We start from the raw sequence: 16,955 nt of genomic DNA, 5'->3' as shown, positions 1-16,955 counted from the left end.
TCGTTTTGTATTATAGTCCAATTCTGCATTGTGAATACGTCCCGCGCTCCTGATTATTCCTTCTTCGTCCACGAATAATCGCAACTGTCGCGTAAGTGGTAATCGGCATTTAGCTAGTGGTTTGCGAAGTTCGCTCTTCTCGTCACTGAAATTGCGGTTTTGAATGTCTAATATCCAATATCTCGTCGCTTGTCGAATTTCGTCGGGCTTTATCGTGTCGATTTCGTTCGTACATTTACTAAGTCTATATCAGTTCTTATTCATACATCGCTTCATGAATTTTCTCTCGGAGTCTCCTTTTGTGCATATACTGCTGTGATGTTTCTTTCCCGGACAGTGTTGCATGTTTTCTCTGATTTTCAGTTGGCTATTTCATGGTTCCCGAGATATTTGAAACATGACTTTAGTGTATTCTGTAGGGGCGTGGATATTGTTACAAAATACGCATGGCTTTTTGTTGATACTTTGGTTAGGTTTTGTGGAGTTTCTCTTTGTATTAGCTATAAAGGTGGACGTAGGTGTGAACCCTGTGGTTTGCACTGCATTGTAGGAATTAGCTGATTTACTGGCTTGTTCGATCGTGATTTCCTTCTCAATTGCTTCTCGTAGTAGGGATAATGTCCATTGCTCACTTCCGTGTGCTCTGATTAAGTTCTCTTTGATAATTTCTGGGATTTTGTTCATGATGATCGGTACTAATAGGCTTCCGTAAGATTCTGATGTCTGACCCATACATTCTAGACCTCTAATGTAATTTTCCATACCATCGTAGAAATTCTTCAGTTCCGTAATATCAGACGTAGGACTTGGTAAACTGATAAATTTTTGCATATAGTTTTCAATGATTTTATGCGGCTTACCAAATCTGCGTTTGAGGACTTGTAGGGCTTGAGCGTAATTCGTGTTGGTAATTTGTAATCCAGCGATACATTGACTAGCTTCTTCGTAGAGTTGTGATTTGAGGTTATTGAATTTTTGGACATCATTAAATGCTAAATTTTCGTGTACGGCTGCTGAGAAGGAGTCCCAAAACGGCTGCCAATCTATCATATTCCGAACGAAGACAAATTGAGCTTGGGCAATTTGTGAAATGTGCTTTCATTTGTGCATACGGATCCTGAGGTGCTCATAGTAGCTTGCAGGAAACTATACGTTGTAGGAGGTACGGACTAGGGCTGTGTGCACATGTAGCTGGTGGCGGCGGAAGTGTGCGGGGATACGAAGTCCGTGGCATGCGGGTTTAGTTCTGATGTGTGAAAGTTACTCTGAGGGGTTACTGTGGGATTAGTTGGGTTTATGATTGGGGGAACCGCAGATTTTGCATTGTTGATGATTGTGGACAGTTTGGAAATTGCCATTTGTATATCGAAAGTATACCTGTCAGCTTCTGTGATTTATTCTTCATGTTCATCGTCCGATATTTTGTCGAGAATCTGTGCATCCAATTCCAATATCGTCTTTTCCTTGGTCTGAATTAAATTTCTGAGCTTGGTAAGTCCATTCACGTTGTTGCAAATTGCAGGAAATAACGTTACTGTCTTTCGTTCATAAATAAAAGATAATTGAAACTTAGAAATAAAGAAACTATTCACAACAGAGGGTCACCATTTTGCTGTACCTATATTTAATGTTGGTTTGGGGCGAGCTGCAGCCTGTCCTGTGGTGTGAAGATTTCCCCGTCGTTCATTAAAGACCCATGGGTGGCCTTGCGCTAATACTTTTAATCCCGGTGTCTCCTTCACATATTTACCATATCCATTCTAATTATATTTCTAGCTAATGCATAGAACTAAGCATGACATATCAATAAACTAGAAGAATGTAACAATCAAAGGAATAGCTGTTGTATTATATGGTGAACTTTACCGGCACATTTGATCTCCTCTAAGTTCTCAGCTGGGAGTATACATATATCTGGACTGTCATTCGTATTTTTTGCTTTTTTTCTTATATCACTGTCTTCAGGCATTCCACCGATCTAATTAAAACTAGCTCTTGAATGTGCACTATGTTCCACCATTCGATGTTGGAACATAGTGGATAAATTACATGAGTTAGTTAAAAGTTTTATCTTTATTGTTCGATTCAATAATCTATCTATGCCTTCACAAAATCTTGAACAAATCAAAACATTGTTAATGAGACTTTTCCCCAATTTTCGTTCAAATGTGTGGTAGCCTTTACTAGGCGCTTTAAGTTGATATTGAAATAATTTTTTTTAAACACAAGTTTGTTAAAGCCAAATTTAAGGAGAGACTGAAATTATTGTAAGTATTTTCCCATGTCTTGTTGACTGGATTTAAGGCCCCCAGGACATACGGACCACATAATTTTTAAGAATGTACAATTATACTTTATTGCAAATCACAGTCCTGACTGCTTAAAACAAATAAAAAAAACATCATACACATTATATAAACACCACACAAAATCTACTTCACAATAAACATAAGCATAAAAATGTTTACACTTGACCAATATGGATCTAATTTTAGCAATTCCAAAGACTATTTATGAAAAGTTAAAACACTTGACAAAACATTCATACTGTCTGGATTTGATATATATTTTTTTTCACTTTCCAAATGAGTGAAGCTCGTTATTATGAAAATTTGTTATTTTATTGATAAATTCTCCTTGTAGCTTCTCGATCATTGACTTTACAGTCGGGAACGAAATGTTTATAATCTTCGAGAACATTGCATATATTGTATGTTTTTTGTTGGCAGATTATCTTTTTACAGCGCACCACCTCCACCTCTAAATTATGGTCGCTGATTAGAAATTCGGTTAGTAATCTACGGTTATTAAAATTATTTAGCTTTAAATATTCTTCTTGATCTTATCCGTTTTTACAGTACAAGTGTAACATCAGATTTTAATCATTTATTATTTAATTTACCATTTTTTGTATTTGTTTTGCTGTTCTTAGAATGCTTTTGAAAGTGACTTATTAAATCATACAAACAAGTTCTTAGAACATAAAGAACTAATTTAAATTTGTATAAAGTCTTGTTTAAAGGGGGTTACCTAGTCGAAACTCTGTTTTTGATATGTTAGTCGTTATCTATCCATGTTTTCGTCTGGGATTCTGTCATATTTATATCATATTAATATTTTTCAAGAAAGGTATTCTCAGATAGTAATATCGCGTTTCAAAAAGCATCTGATGAGCTTTTCTTTTGTCTGTAAATTGAGACTACTACATTATAATTGTTATAACTAGATATCACTCTATTGTTTAAGTTATATTTGAGATGAACAGTAATTTCAGTGTTGTCCAACAAATAAGTTGGCCTAGGATATGAAAATATCTAATAAAATAAATGACCTTCACACTGGTCAAGGCATAGTGAACATGTCACTCCGTATTTTTATTTATTCCACTTCAAAGATATCTTTTATAATTTATGACATATCTTCTATTTTTAATAAAATATCTTATAAATTTTATAAGATATCTCACAGAATGTACTGTTAACAAGACATCTTATTAAATATATGAGATATCTGACAAAGAATATATAAGATATCTTATAAATTTTATGAGATATCTTATATACTACAAAAGATCGTTGTTTTGCAAGAAGATGGTACACCTAGATATAATTATATAGTTCATGGTAATCTTAATCTCATACTTTGTAAAAAATAATTCCAAGTCATCTTCCAAATATACAGAAGAAGATGTTTTCAAAATGCTGGAATTTTTATCGACAACGTATTTGTCCAGTGTGGTGGACGCGTTTTTCAACAAACAGTCGGTATTCTAATGGAAACAAATGTGCTCCTCTACTTGCTGACCTCTTCCTTCTTATGAAGCTGATGTCATAGCTGATTCTGATCCGAATGAAAGAACATCGTTTAACTAGATCCTTTAATCTCAGTTTCCGCTATATAGATGACGTACTATCGTTAAACAATCCTAGTTTCGGGGACTCGGAGAGATAAAGGATACTACAGCCACTGTGAGGTAAACCTATATCTTGACCTACACTTAGAAATCGATGATAAAGGAAATCTATTGACCAAACTTAACGACAAAACGTGATGACTTTTCATTCAGAGTTGTCAACTTTCCTTTCATCTGTGGGAACATCCCTTTTTATGAGCAACTCGGCGGGTGTTTCTAGAAAAGCAGAGGACGCTCACCCTACCGGTGCACCTGGACCATGCTCCTAGTTTTTAGTGGAGTCCGAGTTGCTCATTTACCTTTGTTACTTTGTATACATGATTTTAGTTACTTTATGTTCTTTGTTGTGTATGTCTGTTTTCCATGTCTGGTCTTTGTCCTTGGAATACATTCTTTTGATTACCGCTATAACCTTGGTTCCCTTGATTACTCCTTCAGCACCTGCGTATGGAGTTTTAACGCATACTTTATGCCAGAGCTTGCCGTAACTACGCAAATCTTTTGTACCGCGTTAGGACTCTTACAGTTAGGCTTCTGGAACAGGTTTATGTTGCTGCAAGATTGAAGCCATCACTTCAGAAGTTTATGGTCGCCATCATAAACACGTGGATCTGCACCATGAAACTAAACTGATTTGTTCATCGTGTCATAGTTTTCCTTTCCTCTTTCGTCTACGCCGGACTTTTTTATGAGCAACTCGGCGGGGGTTTCTAGAAAAGCAGAGGACACTTACCCTGTCGGTGCACCTGGTCCATGCTCCCAATTACAGTGGAGTCCGAGTTGCTCATTTGCTTTTGTTGCTTTGTGTTTATGATTTTAGTTACTTTGTATTCTATGCTGTGTATGTCTGTTTCGCATGTCTGGTCTTTGTCCCTGGATTGCATTCTTCTGATTACCGCTATAACCTTGGTTCCTTCGATTACTCTTTATTCAGATATCTTATAAAGAAAATAAGTTATAAGATATCTCATATCTTTTATAAGCTATCTTATAAAGAATATAAGATATCTCTTAAACTTAATAAGATATTTTATAAAGAGATATCCTGAACAAGGAGGAAATATAAGTACGGCGTGCCATATGAACTATAAGTCAACCATTTGGCCTCCAATCAAACGGCCATCGTCTCTTTGCGCCAATTGATAAACAAACGTTGTTAAATTGCACCAAAAAAAATTCCATGTAGTCCTTTTCCGTCAGAATAAGACTACCTTTTGCGCCAAATACAAATAAGGAAATTAAATCTGAAAAATGTAAAAATCTAAAGTAAAACGATCATAAAATAAAGAAAATCAGTTAGAAATGAATAAATTAAAGATGAGAAACATAAAAAAATACATCTATATATTTAAAAATGTATCCGGAATAAAAACAAAATATAAACTATTTATTATAATTATTTATTTATATATTTTTTATTTTCATTTTAATTTTTATTATTCTTGAATAAGATCTAAAATTTGTTATCCTGACCAGACAGATCTGGATTAGACCAGTAAGTACAATAAGTAAAAACAATATCTATATAGTGACCAGTTTATCGGGAGAAATGGATGTCAATATTAGGAAGAATGAGTCAAATAGAGGAAAACCAGTGATAGTTGTCGATGGAATCTAAGTATTCAAACCATACATCTTGACTTTAGAAAAGGAATGCACACTGTTGTCAGAGCTATATCCGAAGTCTTGTTGCTTCCATCTTGGTAAGTCATTTTGGCGCAAAATAAAGAATCCTGGTTTTTTTAAGGAGTACAAGAATTACGGTGGTGAAATCAATAAATGGCTGATACATTTCTTATATTTTTATAATTATACTTACCAAAGAGATGAACAACTACTTATAAAGAGATGTTTTTTTTAAATGGTGAATAATATACAATAACTGCACCGCGCATCTAATGTGACACAAAAACAATATAAAATATAAATTTATCTGTATCCTGGAGCAAAAGGATCATTAATTTATTGGCGCAATTTAACTACGAAAGGTAAATTGGCGCAAATGGAGTACTGGCGCAAAAGGAAAATGCCCAATAAAACGACCATTCAAAATTTGGAATTAATAGACAATACAAAGATTTGGTAATTGCTGTCCTTGAGAATTAAGTAGCAGTTTTTTTTAAATCAAGTAAATTCTGTAAAATATGATACACCTGAAAAAGGCTACATATTTAAGTTGCTTTTTTAGGTCTACATGATGAAATGTATAATTATTCATTCCGATCGGTCTGCTCTTAGGAGATAATCAACATCGAAAATCAAATAGTTTTTTTTTGTATTGTAGTCATTTACATTAATCTCCCTAAATTTAGTACTGTACGTTGCATTAAATATAATGTTTATCTCCTATGAAGAAGGGTGATATGAAAAACCACGTTATTTTCGGTTTACAATGACATTTAGAAATATAAAAAAAAATTAAAAATATGTAGGATTTCCAACTATGAATCACATTTTGTATGATTCTTATGTGGAGTGCTACTTTGAACTTCTCTCTTAATTGAAATCTTCAGGCAGTATTTATATTATGAAATAGTTTCACTGTCCATAAAATCAAGAAAATATGTTCCAAGAAAGATAACTCAATTTTCTTTCGGACAACTATGGTAACAGTGCATCAGGCACCGACCATTGGGGACTGGGATTTGATGTCGGATAAAAAACATTTCCGAAATCAATATTTGATTAGAAAATCTTCCTTGTTAAATATATTTGGGAAAAATTTAAAGGAGTAATCAAGAGAACCATGACTCTAGCGGAAATCAGAGAATGTAATCCACGGACAAAGACCAGACATGGAAAAAAAAGACAGTCATACACACAACAAAGAACATAAAATAATCAAAATAATACAAAGTAATGAGCTATTCGGACTAAACACTAAAAACGCGGAGGATGGACCAGGTGCAATGGTAGGATAAGCGTGCTTTGCTTTTCTAGAAACATTAGAAGAAGAAAACTATGACACGTTATACAAATCAGTTTCCGTGGTGCAGACGGATACACGGTAACGATCCATGAGGTCAGAATGACGACCATAAAACTTCTGTAGTGGTGACTTCAATCTTGTAGCAACATAACCCTGTTCCAGGGGTCTAATTGTAAGAAGTCTGGCGCTATACAAGAAGTCTGCATAGCTACGGCAAGCTCTGGCATAACGTATACATGGGTTGTGATATGAAAACTTCATACGCAGGTGCTGAAGAGATGTTGCCACAGATGAAAGGAAATGTTGACAATACGGAATTAAAAGTTATCATACAATTTGACATCTATGTTGATTTTTGTATTCATTTAAGAATAGCTAAACATCAGAATATGATTTATTTTGAAATTTCCCCTTTTGAAATGCGTTACTGTCCATTTTCTTTAATAATGGTAAAATTGTTATTTGTGATTTTTTTGTTTTAGCAAAACTGAGACTTTATGTTCTGTAACTTTCTGTCCGTTTACCTATACAACCATCGACTTGTCATACTTTAAAGAGTAATCAAGGGAACCAAGGTCATAGCGGTAATCAAAAGAATGTAATCCAGGGACAAAGACCAGACATGGAAAACAGACATACACAACAAAGAACGTAAAGTAACTAAAATCATGCATACAAAGTAACAAAAGCAAATGAACAACTCGGACTCCACTAAAAACTGGGAGCATGGACCATGTGCACCGGTAGGGTAAGCGTCCTCTGCTTTTCTAGAAACGCCCGCCGAGTTGCTCATAAAAAGTCAAGTCCGGGGTAGACAAACGAGGAAAGGAAAACTATGACCTGTTGAATAAATCAGTTTAGTTTCATGTTGCAGACGGATACACCATAACGATCCACGAGTTCATGATGACGACCATAAAACCTCTGTAGTGATGACTTCAATCTTGTACCAACATAGCATTGTTCCAGAAGCCTATTTGTTAGAGTTCTAGAGCGATACAAAAAGTCTGCGTAGTTTCGGCAAGCTCTGGCATAACGTATGTGATATGAACACTCAAAACACAGGCGCTGAAGGGATGTTGTCACAGATGAAAGGAAAGTTGACAATTCTGAATGAAAAGTCATCACGTTTGTCGTAAAGTCAATAGTTTTCCTTTACCAGCGATTAAAGACGGTGAAGCACTAATTAAAAGTACTTGCTTTGTACAATATCGACTACGGCAAAGTTAACACACAAAGTATAACGGGGCAATTTGTATGGCAAGTGATGTGTTGCAAAATTCATCACTTTTCAATTTTTATTCAATATTTTCTTATTAATATGGAAGATTTTTTTTTTCATTATAATGCAAGATTTTTTCATTAATATGCGATATTTTATAATAATGCAAGAATTTTTTTTATTGAAATGCAAGATTATTTTTTTTTATTATAATGCAAGATTTTATGTTGTAATGCAAGATTTTTTTCATTAATATGTAAGCTTTTTTTTATTAATATGTAAGATTTTTTCATTACAATGCAAGAATGTTTTTATTATTATTAAAATATTTTCTATTAATAATTCATCTTTATTGATATGCAAGATTTTTTATTTTATATTGCATCTTCTTTTGTTCATTGATGCCATTGAAGGTGCTCCGATGTAACACCAATTTTCATTGGTTGATTTAGCGGCATCGCAATAAGCGACAACGGGCGACAAGAAGCGTAAGATCCGAATTTTAAAAAAAATGGAAAGAAAATACACTGGATATCACTTTATAGCATGAACTCCATCGTTCGGGTCAAGTAGGGTTACCGTGGTGTGCATAATAACCGTGATACACCTTTCTGGGGTACAATAACTGCATGACCTACTCGATATTTTTTATGTGGTAACGTATTGTATTTAAGTTGCTTACTTTGCATAAGGGGGAAGCTTTTAACAATTTTACAATCTAAAAAAAAACCACATAGTAGTCAAAGGCCAGTAGGTCCCTTGTGCACCACACTTATAATATCCAAATACTTTACTGATAGATTCCAGTTCATCTCCGAAAAATATTCCGGGATTAATTATTTTTCAGTCTAAACAAATCTACCTTATGGTGTGACTTATGATGTACTGTGATTCTCAACCCCGCATGGGAAGAATCGGATTGATTTTGCATAAGATGAAATATTAATAAAACAATCATTCATAATATAAAAAAAAATCTTGCATTTGTAGTATATATGGATTTGATATGATTTGATTTTATTATAAATGTGTATATTTGGTGATAGGTGCATATCAGACTTTGACTATGACTTTTAGGACTTTCAGTACTTTGATTTTCATTTAGACGCACTGTATATCCTGGGACCTTTATTCTCTCTGTTCTGATTGGTTGTGTGTGAACTCCTTTGTTAGTTACACTTTTCATTTTTTCTTTCAATAGACATTGAATTTCCAGTCTCACATTTTGTATCGACAGTTTCAATCCATTACATGGTCAGCTGTGTTCAGTTTATGTGTGTTTATTTACATGTGTATTTTGTTTATATTTCTTATTTGTTTTATAATCAACTTGTAATTTTGCATGCATTTGAGTGACTGAGTATTGATCAGTGATATGAAGTGATATATTTTAAGATTTTGCAAACTAATTCATTACCAGAAGTAGACTTGGTAGTTTTGTACTTTGAATATGAGTTAAATACATTCAGAGATAAATTGTTAATTTCAAAATGAATTGACTTGACAGAATGATTTATATTTTTCATTTTAAGTAACAAGAGACAATTAGAGTTATCTTTCTTTGTATTTGACTTGCATGCTATTTGTATTGTCTTTGTCTTTTGACAATGTCTAAGTTTGTGTTTATTATGTTACAGGGTGTTTCTTTATCTCCAATTAATCTAAAAGAAGCCTAGCAGAGAGTTATATTTGTGACGATACTACAAATGGCGCCCAGGTGATAAAAAAAAATCTTGCATATTAATAAAATAGATTTACACGTTATTTGTAATGTGTGCAAAATTCATCACTTTTCAATTTTTATTCAATATTTTCTTATTAATAAGATTTTTTCATTAGTATGCTATCTGTTTTCTTTAAGATGGAAGTTTTTTTTCTTATAATGCAAGATTTTGTTCATTAACGTGTAAGATCTTTTCATTAATATGCAAAATATTTTATTATAATGCAAGATTTCGTATTGAAATGCAAAAATCCTTTAATTTTTTCTTTTTTAAATTTTTTTTTAAAAGATTCTATAATTTATATGCAAGATTATAAAAGATTTTTTATTTATAATGCAAGATTTTATATTATAATGCAAGATCTTGCCATTAATATGTAAACTTTATTTCATTAATATGCAAGATATTTTATTATAATACAAGAATTGTTTTATTATCATGCAAGAATCTTTTATCAATGTGTAAGATTTTTTCATTAATATGCAAGATTTTTAATTTTTATTTCATCTTTTTTGTTCATTGATGCCATCGGAGGCGCTGTGGTGTAATGCCTAGTTTCATTGGTAGATGTAGCGGCATTACTTATTAGAGACAACAAGTGACAAGAAGCGTCGGATCGGAAAACAATACAGACACTGACGCTACAGACCCAGAATGGGAAGACTCTTTATGACATGAACTCCTTCATCGTTCGGGTCAAGTAGGGTCACCGTGCTGTGCAATTATAACCGTGACACACCGTTCTGATGAACAATAACTACAGGTTTAACTTAATCGATATTTTTAATTTGGTAACGAAAAATATTTGAGCTTAACTATGAATTATAGGAAAGCTTTTGATAGTTTTACAATTTGAAAAAAAAAATATGTATAGCGTTCAATGGCCAGGATGACAGCTTACATCCCAACTTATGATATCCATGTACCTAACTGCTAGCTTGCATTTATGAATCAATTTACCGCCAAAGAATATTCCGGGATTATTTTTTTCACAATCTAAACATATCTACCTTATTGTGTGACCTATGACGTACTATGGTATGGAAAGAATCGGGATTAATTTCGCAAACGATGAGGACATTTGGTAGGTTTAAACCGCTCTGTAGCTGACATGTCACTTAATTGCTAGTAGTCCTTTGTTTGTGCATTTGTGAAACGTATCATCAGTTTCTTTATTTCTTTTTCGAACTGAATTTTAGGTTTGTTAAATTCTGTAGTTTTTTTTAACAGTGGCCAGAATTAAAAGGGTTAGGGTTGTGCTTACGCTGTAGTACTTCAACCCCGTCGATTTATTGCGCCTATCCCAAGTCAGGAATTTTTGGCCTCCATTTTCACTTTCAGTTTACTTTCATGTTGCTGAAGTATATAGGGGCAACTTTTTCGCCGTACCTGAGTAAAATGTTGTTTTGTGGCCAGCTGCAGCCTGCCCTGTAGTGTGAAGCTTTCCTCGTCGTTCATTGAAACTTGAGTTGACATTTTCATCCCGGTGGGGTTGCTGTCTTTTTAACACATTCAGTATATCCATTCTAGTTATGTATTGTATCACCAAAACCCCAGATGTTTGTTTTTTCGAAGTTTTTATCCCATGATATACATTGTGACAAATGAATAAAATGAACACAGTTATATTGTTATATCCATGCAGTATGAAGGTCTAGTGGTATCAAAAAAGTGCGATCAAACGTGCTTTTTTTGTTTTTAGTTTATATGCAAACATATACCCCATCCAATCCAATGCGCTTAATTGCATATTTTTTCGATGTCAGACTCCTCGGAATATTTATGATTTAGTAACAAAAGGGTTGTATTTTATTGTTAAGGCAAAAGTCGTACTTTTATAAATAATCTATTAAAGAAACAATCGCATATATTAATAGAAGATTATTGCATTTCAATATAAAAATCTCGTATTAAAATAAAATATCTTGAATAATAAACAAAATCTTACACACTAATGAAAAAACATTGCATTACAACATAAAATCTTTCGTTATGATAAAACAATCTTGCATATTAATAAGAAAATATTTAATACAAATTTAAAATGATGAATGTAAATTTTGCAACACATCACTTTCCATAATTTACAGTAAACATCTTTTCTCATGTTTAGAAAATCCTTTATGATGTTCAAATTGAGAATGCTCAATTAATTACACTTACTGTATATACTATATGTGGTATAAACTATTTAATAATTCTTTATTTCGACAAAACGTCATGCGCCAAACGACTATACACCTCGTCTGGTGGTCTACTCCCTATATACGGTATACGGGATGTGCATTTATTATGGATCTATCATTCAGAAAGTTTTCATAGATTTGGGTATCTTTTTTATTTGGCAGACATACATTTGGTAAATTTTTATCTAATGATATCTGACATATGTTTGAGTGTCATTTTACCAAATGCAAATAATGAATCAAGAGTTTTTGTCAGTATTCATGATAACATCTTCTATAAGTTTTTATTAGATAAATAATTTTCTGATAAATTGTTTGCATAGATTCGAGTATTGATTATGACTTCGAACATTGATGTGGAAATACTAATCCGCTCAAAAAGATACATGAATTGTTTTCATTCTTAAAATGCACACCCTGTCAAAATATACCAGAGGTATTGACTTAAAACTGAAATCGAATTTAATTTAAAGCCGTGCAAATATGTTCTGAACAAATTTTTTACAACAATCAATTTGACAAAATTAATTGTTAGAACTAAAGTTTTGCTACACGTACATTTTGCGTACCATGCATAATTTCGTTGTGGTGTTGCCCCACTGAAGATTGAAACTAGTAGACATAAAAATAAAAATGTTGATGATATAGGGTGTTTTACATGTATATGAAGTAATTAAATTAAAGATTATAAAGATGTATTATTATCGTGTCCGTTGACCTACTTTACAAACTGTTTACTGAAGCATTAAAATATGTTTTATATGATGGTGAATTTTCTTTTTTTTACATTTTGTTACATTTTTTACATTTACTTTATTATGTACATTTACATTATAAATACTATAATAAGTACGTTACCATGGTGTTCATGTTTAAACGGTTTAACTGGACTGGTATACACGCGGCTAAAACATGGTGTAAAATCAATACATAGCTGGATTGGTAGGATAATTGAACTATTAAATTATTTTTTTCATCAGATCATTGATAAATAATTATTCACGAATTTAATAAATGATCTAAAAGATACAAAAGCACATTGTGGTTGAACAAACATCCACAGAACAAAATTCAGGCATAATCTGACAAACTGACATTCTTACTCCAAACTAACAAGTTACAGCGTGCGAGTAGGTGTACCATCAGTAACAGTAGAAAATGATGACCATGAAAAGTTAGGGCTGCAGCAATTGAAAAACTCAAGGACAGGTGTGACGTGTCGGTCTATCAGCAATATCTGGCGGAAATAAATGAATGGAAAAAGGCATTGATACCTGAACTAATGGATTTGCTGCGTTTGTGGTACAAAATTGCACACCATGCTCTCGATAAATTACAGATGTTTAACTTGATTGGCCAACAATATCTAGGCCCAGGTTTGGATAGACCACCAGGCTTATATAATCCCCGTTTTCAAAGACCAGTACCTAATAGTGGACCACCAACACCACAAGGCCCGCCAATATGGAGCCCTCAAGTTTCTTTCGCTCCACTACGACTTAATGGTGCTGGACCAGGTCAAGTCGAGGACTGCCGATTGTCGATTCTCTCCTCCACCATTACCACCACATACACGTGATAACTAGAACAACGCACACAAGAGACGAACAGTTCCGTCTGAAGTGAAAGATTGCAATAGCTTTATGTTTCTCAATGTTATGAACTAAACACGAAGCTGAAATATCAAGTTTCAAGAACTGATTACTTCAAAAGTATTTGAATTTGAATTTATTTGAATTTACCAAAAGGTTATTTGTACAATTTCAAGAGCAGACAAAATTGTAAAACAAAATCACAAGTTTGGTTTCACGGTAAGTGTCATGAAACAAGGAAAAATTCCATGATGTGCGAAGCCGATACAGTTTCGTTACAGGTAGACACAATAAAGATGAACTAAAAACGGGCGAGCAGGAAATATAAACAACAGTAAAAAAAGAAACCGATATTGTAAAACGCAACAAATGCACCATCGTTTACCCTTAATAGATACTATTATAATAGTAAATATTCGCAGAGATCACCAAATTTAAAGCTCCTCAATAGTAAGTGTAAACATTCCTGTAACTAAGTTCTGAAAGGTGTCGACAACAGAAGTTATACAATCCACGGTAATAGAACGATGAAACTTCTTCAAAATAACTAAAATGTCAAATTACGGCACAAAAAAAAAAAAAAAACAAAACAAAAAAAAAAAAACACTGATAGCCAACTGTCTAAATCCTGACTGTGCTTAAACTGGTTATAAGGCCTAAACCACCCCCTTTTAATTTAAGGCCAAAATTGAACTGAAACAACAAATAAACACATAGTAACATATCCAAATACATCAACATACAACATATAGACAGAATGAGATATCCACTTAAAGAACGCTCGCAGTTACTGAAAGCTAACTAGAATGACAACGGCAATACCATCAAAATTGAAGTATTAGAAATAATCGTTCAATACAATTCAACTAAACTGGATTTGGAGTAGCGTATAGTAACGCCAAGTAATAGTTGTTGTAGTGCAATACTGAAAAATGACTCAGTTTTGATGCAAATGTATGTGTATTATTAGGGGTCGTATATCAAGGTTCAACGAATAGACAATAGTTTGACAATTGTATCCTTTACGAATAAAACTATTAAAAGAGTTGCTAAATCCATTGGATTTTGTTTGAAAGAATACGCTTTATAGACTATATTTCCTTTAACAAAATTTGGATTCGCAACACCATTTTTAATTAAGAACATGCCAGTGCTTTTATATTTTTGTATTAAACATTTTTAACGGTAAAAAAACTTAGTTAATGTTTTAGAGGTTTGTGAAAGCGATACCCATGGTGTAAAAGCTTTCCTGTGAGTACTCAGTTGTGTTCATTATATCTAACACTTTATAACAAATACGGGTCTATAATTTTTCGCTCTATAAAATTCAAACAAGTGGTGTTGTACTTATCAACCATTGTATATTACGTATATAGTAAATTTGCCATGTACTATATGTTTTCTGTACGTAAATTCCTTCCCGTTGCGCTTAATTGTCCATGCGTTTTCTTCAATAAAAATCGAAACATCGTTACGAGACACTATAGGGAAGTTTGAACAGCTAACAAATGTTAGCAGAAAGTATTTGTCTTGTCTCCGGATCAAGAAAATCACGTAGTTAGTTCTAATCATTGTCTCCTGCGCTTTCACATTAAAAGTTTTGTCAAAATCAAATTCTTATATCTGAAACACAGTGGGCAATTTGTTTCAGTTTATTTTTTAAATTTTGTAGTGGCTCGGAAATCTGAATAAAACAAGAACTCTGACTATAATACCTCTATATCTCGAAAACACTGAAATATATCGGAGCGAGGCAAAGTCTTTTGACTTCAAACTTTCATGAGCGGGTAAAATATCTTGTATTCATACCTCCTCATTCCAAAATCTTCTCTATGAAAGTTCGTATTCTTGAAAAAAAATACCACCGAAAGAACAGTCCTGTCCTACGTAACATGACATGACAAATATGTTGTCGAAGCAGCAGACAAAGCCCGAAACAACATTATTTCTTTGATCTGCCAAAGGTTTTAAAACTTCTGTAGTGATGACTTCACTCTTGTAGCAACATAAAGCAGACGCTAAATGTAAGAAGTCTAGCGCAATACAAAAGGTTTGCCTAGTTACCTAAGAATACTGCAGACACTGTGAAGTCAGTCTCATATCTTGACCTACACTTAGAGATCGATAATAAAGGAAAACTATTGACCAAACTTTATCACAATATCACAAACGCGATGACTTTTCATTCCGTATTGTTTTTTTTTTTTACTTTCATTTGTGGTAACATCCCTACAGCACCTGTCTACGATGTTTTCATATCATACGTTATGCAAGAGCTTTCTAACTTCACGGACTTTTTCAACCGTCCATGCTTAACTTCTGTTAACAATTAGGCCTCTCGAAAAGGGTTATCTTTCTACAAAATTGAAATCGTCTACCTTTGACCTGACATTTTATGAGCAACTCTGTGTGTTTCTAGAAAATCAGAGGACCCCTACCATACCGATGAACCTAATTTAATCTCCCAGTATTTAGTTGAGTCCGAGTTGCTCATTTACTTTTCTTTCTTTGTACGTGCTATTTTGATTATTTCATGTTCTTTGTTATTTGTGGATATTTTCCCTGATTAGTCTTTTACCTTAGATTATATTCCTTTGATTTCTGCCCGAATCTTGATTCGATTGATTTCCCCTTAGCAGATCTAAAAATTTCGAGCAATCCGAAAGGTAAAGATTTGAGTTCAACTACTCCTGTCAAAAGTTTAATACAATTATTTTTTTCCGTAGCTGTGAAGTGAGGGCCTTGATTGTCAATAGAATGTTTTACATGTAGCCGAATACAACTAGAAATACTGTGAGCAAAGCTGACATGTTGTTACCCCGCCCCTAGAAACTTTATAGCAAATCTGAAAAAAATATTTTGGAAGACAAACAAAACAAGAGTTTAAAATGGTAATTCTGTGATAAAGAATGGGTGTAATTTTCGTCAAATCCATTCAGCGGTTTTAAAAGAAAATCATATACGAAAATGGTCCTAGATCGGCCAGTGACAAAGTCCGTGTTTTGCATTAGGAAACCCCAAAATTACTCACACGAAATAAAAAAACAAGAAGGAGACGCACAATAATACATTATGTTATAAAGAATGCGTAAAATTTCATCAAATTGTATTCAGTGGTTTGAGAGGAGTTTCAGAATAGACCTGCGGACGAACGGACAGAAAGTATGACCACTATATACCTCCTGCTTTTTAAGCGGTATTGTTCAGATGTAGATAGAAGGCTTAAAACAATCTATATGCCAATAAATTGGTGATTTGACAAAGTGATTTTTAAATACAATTCTCTACATCTTTGCCGAATTCAAGATAGTTTTGTTGAATCAATAAGCAAATATATTAACTTCAAGCAATCTGACTGATCATTTTTTTAGCGATAAAGGGCTGTTAAA

At 33.3% G+C, this 16,955-nt stretch overlaps 1 protein-coding gene across 1 annotated transcript; it reads right to left on the bottom strand.

Moving 5' to 3' along the window:
* Positions 1–372: 372 nt before the first annotated feature.
* Positions 373–1,050, bottom strand: LOC148604193 (uncharacterized). Its single transcript, XM_088550122.1, has one exon. The coding sequence runs from the start codon at positions 1,048–1,050 to the stop codon at positions 373–375; it is 678 nt and encodes a 225-aa protein (XP_088406248.1).
* Positions 1,051–16,955: the final 15,905 nt, after the last annotated feature.

The sequence above is a fragment of the Perna viridis genome, chromosome 10 (genome assembly GCF_037379345.1).
Source record: "Perna viridis isolate PV_CMFRI_1.1 ecotype Kerala chromosome 10, ASM3737934v1, whole genome shotgun sequence".
In the NCBI taxonomy this organism is placed as follows: Eukaryota; Metazoa; Mollusca; class Bivalvia; order Mytilida; family Mytilidae; genus Perna; species Perna viridis.
This window is presented reverse-complemented; position numbering and strand designations above follow the sequence as displayed.